Genomic DNA, 8,686 nt, shown 5'->3' with positions numbered 1-8,686 from the left:
CACATTTGGGGCTGCTCTTCTATCTCCCTTTTTTCCCAGTCTTTTCACAATAAACCTTCTCCTTCTTCTTTCTTTCCCCTCCCTCCCTCCTCTTTTATTTTCTTCCTCCTCCTCTCCTCTCCTCCCCTACTTCCCTTTCCTCTCCCCCACTCCTCCCCTCTTTCCCCCTTTCTCACCTTCCTTATCTGGTGATTTCTTATGGTCCATGGTTCTTAATATTTATTCTTAATCCAACAATGATGTTTCTTCTCATGTGACATACAATGCAGGTAGTCCTCGATTTACAACTACAATTGGGGCCAGAGTTTCTGTTAAGGGAGTTGCGCCCGATTTTACGACTTTTTTGGTGTCGTCGTTCAGTAAACCACTGCAGTTGTTAAATGAATCATGCGGTCATTAAGCAAATCCGGCTTGCCCCGATTGCCTTTGCTTGTTGGAAGCCGGCTGGGAAGGTCGCAAATGGTGGTCAGGGGATCCCAGCTTGTTGTAAATAAACATTGGTTGCTAAGTGCCCGAATCATGATTAAGTAACATGGGGATGTTGCGAGTGTGAGATCTAGCTATAAATGTCTTTTTTCCATGCCATTGTAACAATCAAACAATCACTAACTTCAGTTGTTGCAAACGGAAGACTACCTGTATACAGGTAGTCCTCAGACTTACAACGGTTCTTTTAGGGACCGTTCAAAGTTACAACGGCACAGAAAAAAGCGACTTACGACCGTTTTTCACACTTACAACCATTCCGGCGTCTCCATGGTGACATGATCAAAATTCAGACTCTTGGCAACTGACTCATATTTATGACGGTTACAATGTCCCGGGATTACGTGATTCCCCTTTTGCGACCTTCGGACAAGCAAACTCAATGAGGAAACCAGAATTCACTTAACAACCGTGTTACTAACTTATCCACGGCAATCATTCACTTAACAACGGCAGCAGGAAAGGTTGTAAAACGGGGCAAAACTCGCTTAATGAATGTTTCACTGAACAACAGAAATGTTGGGCTCTGTTGTGGTCGTAAGCTGAGGACTACCTATATTTAATATCTACACTTACGTAATAATATATGAGAAAGCAGTAATTAATGTCCATATGTTTTTTTCCTTAAAAGGCACTTTTATTTTTTTTTTTAGGAAAGGGGCTAAACTTACAACCATTCATTTAGTGACCAAAGTTATGACAGCACTGAAAAAAGTGATTTACGACCGTTTTTCACCCTTATGGCCGTTGCAACATCCCAGTGGTCACGTGATCAAAATTCAGACACTCGGCAACTGATTCGTATTTATGACGGTTGCAATGTCCTTGGGGTCACGTGATCCCCTTCTGACAAGCAAAGTCAATGGGGGAAGCCTGGCTCACTTAACAACTGTGTTACTTACTTAACAACTGCAGTGATTCACATAACAACTGGCGCAAGCAAGGTCGTAAAACGAGGCAAAAATCACTTAACAACTGTCTCGCTTAGCAATGGAGATTTTGGGCTCCATTGTGGCTTTAAGTCAAGGACTGCCTGTACCGGTCCAATTCCTGAGTGCTTGGTTCTGTTGTCAAAAATAGTGTAGGATCTCCTGCTTGGGTGGAGGGTTAGACTAGATGACCTACAAGCTCCCTTCCAACTCTGTTAATCTGTAAATTCACAGATCACAATCCATCATCTAAATTCCAATCGTATCTTGTTAAGGCTGCTTTTTTTCCCTTCCCCCCTAATTAAAAATATCCACCTTACAATTTCCTTGAAGGATGATTAAGGTTGCCTTAAAATGAATCAGACTTAAGCTTTTTGACTCTTCCAAAGAGACCTCCTGAGGTCATCCAGTCCAACCCCACTCCCTCTGTAGTTGCCAGAAAACTGTTTCCTTCCGGGAGTGATGAGGGCATCTTTGCACATCCCTAGAAAATCTGTGTTCCATCACCTCATAGTCTTCCTCTCTTCCTCTTTTGCAGGTCTCAAAACCAGCCTTTGCCGCCTCCGCCTCCTGACGGCCTCCCTCCCCCCCGGCCGGGCGGCCACCGCCACTCCCCTCACCATGGTGCACACCGAAGGCAGCGCCCTGCTGAAGGCCGTCTGGCAAGGGAAATTCCGGCTGACCCGCCTCTTGCTGGAAGGCGGGGCTTACATCAACGAGGGCAACGCCCAGGGGGAGACCCCGCTCATTGCCGCCTGCGTGGCCCCCTACGAGGACCCCCAGAACAAACCCCGCATGGTGAGGTACCTGCTGGAGAACGGAGCCGACCCCAACATTCCTGACAAGACGGGCAAGTCTGCCTTGATGCATGCGTGCGCGGAAGGCGCTGGGGCCGAGGTGGCCACCGTCCTCCTCAACCACGGGGCCGACCCCAGTGCCAAAGATTATTCGGGCGCCTCGGCCTTGGTGTACGCCATCAACAAAGGGGACCGGGCAACCTTGCAAGTGCTCCTGGACGCCTGCAAAGCCAAGGGCAAGGAAGTCATCATCATCACCACCGACACCTCCCCTTCAGGGACCAAGAAGACCAAGCAGTACCTCAACTCCCCGCCTTCTCCTGGTGTGGAGGACAAGCAGCCGCCCGCCCTGTGCATGTCTCCGTCGGACATCGAGGTCCTCACATCCCAATCTCCTGGGAACAGCGAGAAGGAAGAGGAACGGGATGTTTTCAACTTCAGCCTGGCCACCAGGCTCAGCTGCTCGCCCCACGCCAAGGGGAAGGAGATGGAGGAGAAGGGACACTCGGGGCTGCCCCCCAAAAGCCATCCCAAGCAGCTGAAGAGACTGAATTCTGAGCCGTGGGGTTTGGTCGCTCCCTCGGTCTTGGCCGCCTCCTATCAGGAGAAAGCCAGGAGCCCAGAAGATCGAGTAAGGATTGAGATGAACGGGTTGAGTATCACCAAAAGGCCTCCGCTGTCTCGGCGACACAGCGTGGAAGGCCAGGAGTCTTCCTGCTTCAAGATGGGGACCCAACAAGACGAGATCTCGGGCTTAGATTCCTCCTGGGCGGAGAAGGTCCAGTTGGGCCACCTCCACCAGACCCTCTCTCGACACAACACAGCCCCTGAAGCTCAAGAGGGTCTCCAAGCTCCTAGTTCCAGAAGTGTGGCGCATCACAAGTTGACCTGCTCGGAACATTTTGAGTCCGATTCCCTCTGTCCTGAATCCATTCCAGGTTCTCCAGAGTCTGGCCGGGTTTCGCTGGAGAGGAGGAGGTACAACGCCTCCCCGTTGACCTTGCCCAACAGCTCCTCCCGGGAGAGTCTAGAGAGCATCCCCAACGCCATCTCCCCGATTACCATCCGGCGTAGAGCCCCAGGGCTCCTGGAACGAAGGGGCTCCGGGACGTTGCTCCTCGATCACATTGCTCACACCCGCCCGGGCTTCCTGCCCCCTCTGCACTTCAACCCTCACCCTCCCCTCCGCGACATTCGACCCAATGGGAAGCCCCCTTCTCCGGCCCACAAGGGGCTGATCCCCATAGCTCCCTCCTCCCCAATGACCAAGCGGCTCATCCGAAGACACTCCATGCAGACGGAGCAGATGAAACAGCTGGTCAGTTTCCAGAGCCTGATTGCACAAGGGGACTCGGTGGCCACCTAAAACGGGCAGTCCCCGGAAACCAGAACCAACCCTAATCTTTGTCTTTGGCCTGGTCAAAGTTTAGAGGGCCCATCCTGTCTTCATAGTTGGGTTTCCATTGTCTTCCTCTCTTCTCTTGTTTGGTGTCCTACCTTGTAGTGGCCATATTTAGAATCCTAATCTAACTTGACTTTCTACGCCTAGCGTTGGAACCAGAAAAACCACCATGAAGTGGTGAAGGATCTTGAAAGGGCCGGACAATTCACCAGTTGCTGTCCAGTGGCTACAACTCTTGAGGAAACTCACCTATCTTTAGTCAGATTTTGAGACAGGAAGATCTCCGACGCAATGTTGGCCATGAAAATAGGAGATGGTTGATATCTAGACACTCTTTTCTGTGGTTTGGATGCTGAGTTGGCTACGGTGGATGCAGAAAATACGCAACTCTAGAGGAGGTTATTCCTCAAGTGGAGGTCCAAGGAGATTGGGACCTCTTGGACCACTGGATGGACTTTTGAGATGAGTGGCACAAGATAGCTTCATGCCTTGTGGATCTAGGACTTCTTCAAGGCTCCGTCGGCCTCAGAAGGCAACATTCTTCTGCTTCTCCATCAGGTCTGCTTTCCGAAAGAGATCTGAGAAAATTCGAGAACCAGAAAGTGACAGAGGTAAAGATGTTCTACGCATAGCAGCACCCAGGAAACCGACTCTCTCCCCGCTTCTCGTCCTCCAAGTCAAATCTGGGGCCTTCTGCCTTTTTAGATCCGTAGACCAGTGTTCCTCAACCTCAACGAGACGAAGCTGGTGGCAGGCAAGAAAGACCAAATCCACCCATGAAGTTTCAATGAAGCTGCTTTATTGCTAAAAGCCAATGCGCAGGAATCTTCTCAGCCCTCGGTTAGAGTTAGATAAGGGCCAATGGCCCTCAAGGGGAGGTTGGACTTAGTTCGCTTGTGGCTACGCAGGGATTCTATGCTGCTGCCTCTTTTCATTCTGACCCTGGGATCTGCCACTCCTTCTCCTACAGGTGGATTTCAACTCCCTGGGGAATTCTGGGAGTTGAAGTCCAGCCATCTGAAAGTTCCTGAGCTCGAGGGAGACTGCGATAGATTTACTGGCCTTTTTCACTGGTTCGTTGGGATTTGTTCTCACTGAAGGAGTACTTGAACCAAATATTCTTGTCCTGGGCCACTGCTATTTTTTTTTTCCCCTCCTGGATTTTGCTAGGGTTCCGTTTCTTCCGAAGGCTTTATCTGACGAGAGTCACCACTCAGGGTTGGCGGTTCAAGCTAGAGAGATAAACGGGGGAAAGTCTACCCATCCTCCAGTTCGGAGGACTGAGAAGTTAAAAACCAAAACTCTCTTTAATTATACTTTTTTTTTTTTTTTTTTGGCATCACCTCCAGTAAAAAAAGTTTTGAGTGGCGATCTTAAAATGTTTCTGGAGAAGAATTTGAGACTTTCGGGGGTTATTTCTCACCCAGCATGGATTATTTTTGGTCTTCCGGATGCTTTTGAACTGAACTTTTGAGTCTAAATTGTCACGGCAGCAGCAAGAACCTAGAGATTTCGATGATGAGGTCAAAATATTTACAAAAATGCTGTTTCCAGGAATGGACGCTCGTTTCTCTGGGTTAAAAAAAACCAGACAGAAGTATTCTCTTTATTTATATCGACAGGAAGTAGGTCGATTCCTGAATTCATTTCCCAGAACTGTGGTTGAGAACAGATCCAATGGGATGGATCTTATCTTTTTTATTTATTTATTTATTTTCCACCTGGACTGTCAAGCGGGACTTCCTGGATTGTTTTCATCTCTCTTGGCTGTTGTCCCTACAAAGGGGGACCTTGGAATTTCCAACTTGGCAACTTCTAATCTTCGACCTTCCTGTTAAACGGAGGATCTTCGGTTGCTTCCCAGAACTGTATTTGAATCTCATCCCTTATGCCATCAAGAGAATTCATTGTGTTTTTTTTTTTCAAACATGGTCCCTTTAAGATGGGTGGACTTCAGCTCCCAGAATTCCACAGCCAGCATAAGGAGGCTGGTTGGAAATCTGCTGGCTGTGGGATTCTGGGAGATGTAGTCCACCGCCGTCTTAAAGGGGCCATGTTTGAAAGACATGTTTGAAGGGGCCATGTTTGAAAGCGTTGTGCATTTCTAAAATTTAGAAATGGCCCAAAGGGAGGTTCCTCCTACTCATCCATGCCTGAAAAGAGGCTTGGTTGTCTTTGGTGCCCCCTGGCAACGTGGTGAGCTTGGACGTGACCTGTTCCTTCCAAGGCAGGGGTCTCCAACCTTGGCAACTTGAAGACTTGTGGACTTCAACTTCCAGAACTCTGGGAGTTGAAGTCCACAAGTCTTCAAGTTGCCAAGGTTGGAGACCCCTGTTCCAAGCAATAGAACTTGGAACCACCCTTAGAAGACCCCTGCCCATCTTCTGTTCTTCCATCTGAGCCCACTCCTGGGGTGCAGAAACAGCTGTATTGATGGGGGAAGGTGCTTGTTACCCAAGATATCTACCTTAACCCTTCTTTGCCAAAATTTGACACAAATGAGCCCTTCCCGACACTTGGATTTGGGAATGGATGGAGCCGTTTGGGGGCTACGTCCCGGTGACTGGCAGGAGGGACTACTCCTTGTTGGAGTTGCCATTTTTAAGCAACAAAATTTGGTGCAATTGGCTTCCCACCCCCCACCCCATCCAGTTGCCTTCTTAGACCCCCCATCCCCCCCAGCCCATAAATTATCGGTTGGCCCACTCTTGACTTAATAGAATACACCCCCCCTTGCTCTTAACAATCATCCGTTCTTTCGTATTCCTGCACAAATGTTGCACTTTGGGGCTGCAGTTTCTGCTTCTGCAGCACAGTACTTGGGACGGGTGCTCCTCGACTTACGACCACAATGGGGACCATCACCGCCAAGTGAGTTGCACCTAATTTTACAACCTTTTTGCCCCCACCGTTAAAACAAATCACGCAGCTGTTAAGCGAATCTGTCTTCTTGCCCCAGACAGGTAGTCTTCGATTTATGACCACAATCGGGATTAAAACTTCCATACCTGGGTGATGCGGTCATTAAGTGAGTCACACCCACATTTATGATTTTGCCACCGTTGTTAAGCAAGTCCAGCTTCCCCCATGATATTTGCATGTCAGGAGACCCCTGGGAAGGCGGCAAATGATGTTCCCAAGACTCTGGGACACTGCAATGATCGTAAATACATCCTGGTTGTCAAATGCCCAAATTCTGATCATGTAATCACAGGGATTTTGTGACGATCATAAATGCAAGGATTGGTCACATGACACTTTTACCAGGACCGTTGTAACTTCAAACAGTTGTTAAATGAATGTTCGTAAAGCGAGGACTACCTGTATTCCATTTTTGCCCATACAGGTAGTCCTCGACATATGACCACAATTGAGCCCCAAAGTTCTGTTGTTAAGTGAGACATTTGTTAATGTCGGCTTTTGCTCTGACTTTTCTTGCCACTGTTGTTAAGTGAATCACTACAGTTGATAAGTGAGTAACCCGGTTGTTAAGTGAACCTGGCTTCCCCATGGACTTTGCTTGTCCAAAGGTCGCAAAAGGGGATCACGTGACCCTGTCATAAATATGAAGCAGTGGCCAAGCGTCTGAATTTTGATCCCATGACCAGGGGGATGCTGCAAAGGTTGTAACTCTGAAAAACGGTCATAAGTTAAATTTTCAGTGCTGTCGTAACTTTGAACGGTCACTAAACAAACTGTCATACGTCGAGGACTACCTGTACACCCTTCCGAAAAATGGCTGGCAAATTTTAAGACAGGGTCCAGCTTTCCCATGCCACATCTGGAGGGAGAAAGTTACCAGCAAATCTTACTTCCTTAAAAACCTCACCCTTTTCAATTCTGTATGGATTACGGGGCTGGCGCTGTGTGGTCGTGGAGGATAAAATCTAGATTAAAAATCTAGAATTATATTTAAAACCGCCAACTGCCAAGGTTGGTGAGCCTTCCGTGGCATCAGGATCTAGAAATAAGCTCTGGGAAGGGAATGTACGGTGTGTATTTTCAACTACACAATCTCCCTTTTCCGTTGTATGCAGGCGTGGGATTCAGCCGGTTCGTATCGGTTCGTGTGAACCGGTAGTTGTGACCTGGGGGGTGGACCTGCCCCCGCCCCTCCGCCCCAGTGCTGTGCCATCCCATTTAGCTGCATTTTTAAGCCGCATGCATGCATGCAAGTGCACATGCGAGCAAAGCACAAGGCAGAAGGTTTGCACGCATGCACGCACGCTGACATTTTCGGTGCTGGGGCGAACCAGTTGTTAAATTACGTGGCGCCCACCTCTGGTTGTACGGTTCGCACCCGCTGCCAATGTGTGGGTGAAGAGTTTCGCATTTGGGGCTGCAGAAGTGTGATGGGACGTTTGTTTCTACTCTGAGCCTCTCCAGATGTTTCTTCCAGTCCTGCTGTATTGACTCGGCATCAACTGTCCGAGAGACAATCCTCTAGGACCTAAAAAAGATGCTTCCTTAAACAGCGGCCCTCTGATTTTCTTTTGCACTTGTTTCTCCTCTTCCGGTTGTGGTTTAAGCACAATGTTGCCCCTCGTGGCCAAATGCACAATTTGTTGGGAGGGATATGTGACCTCTTCTGTGCCAAGTCCGATACGGACCAATAGAAGTAGATAGATATTGAAATAATATATACAAATGCTGAACAAAAGAACGATGGTGTTTCTGTCCTTGTGGGTGAGTGTGTGGTTGTGTGGGATGGAGAAAGAGAGGGAAATTGCGGTGGTTTTACTGATAACTTAAAAGACACATTAGCACAATATGTGTCAGCCTTACCAGCTAGACCAGACACAACACAACCAGACAAGCTACTTTTATTTTATTGTAAAGTTACACTAACAGAATTTTGCAAGTCTGAAAATACAAATCTCCCAGCGTCTGTTTTACAGCCTTAGGAAGCTAAGGAAGTTCCCTTCTGAGCCTCTTTCTGCACCTGTTATGCAGCTGAGGGCTGTGCAGACTCTTATCCAGTGGTGGGATTCAGCTGATTCGCACCGGTTCGGACGAATTGGTTGTTAAATTACACCCAACCCATTATCAAAGTGGATCCTGGGCGCTGTGCT

The 8,686-nt window shown here is 48.4% G+C and overlaps 1 protein-coding gene across 1 annotated transcript; it reads left to right on the top strand.

Moving 5' to 3' along the window:
* Positions 1 to 1,955: 1,955 nt before the first annotated feature.
* Positions 1,956 to 8,277, top strand: ANKRD34A (ankyrin repeat domain 34A). Its single transcript, XM_087881219.1, has 2 exons — positions 1,956 to 5,822; positions 5,942 to 8,277. The coding sequence occupies exon 1, from the start codon at positions 2,037 to 2,039 to the stop codon at positions 3,576 to 3,578; it is 1,542 nt and encodes a 513-aa protein (XP_087737345.1). The 5' UTR covers positions 1,956 to 2,036; the 3' UTR covers positions 3,579 to 5,822; positions 5,942 to 8,277.
* The last annotated feature ends 409 nt before the right edge of the window (positions 8,278 to 8,686 follow it).

The sequence above is a fragment of the Pantherophis guttatus genome, chromosome 18, assembly GCF_059756535.1.
Source record: "Pantherophis guttatus breed Tessera chromosome 18, ASM5975653v1, whole genome shotgun sequence".
In the NCBI taxonomy this organism is placed as follows: Eukaryota; Metazoa; Chordata; class Lepidosauria; order Squamata; family Colubridae; genus Pantherophis; species Pantherophis guttatus.
Note: the sequence above shows the minus strand (reverse complement) of the source record. Positions and strands in the feature narration are given on the sequence as shown.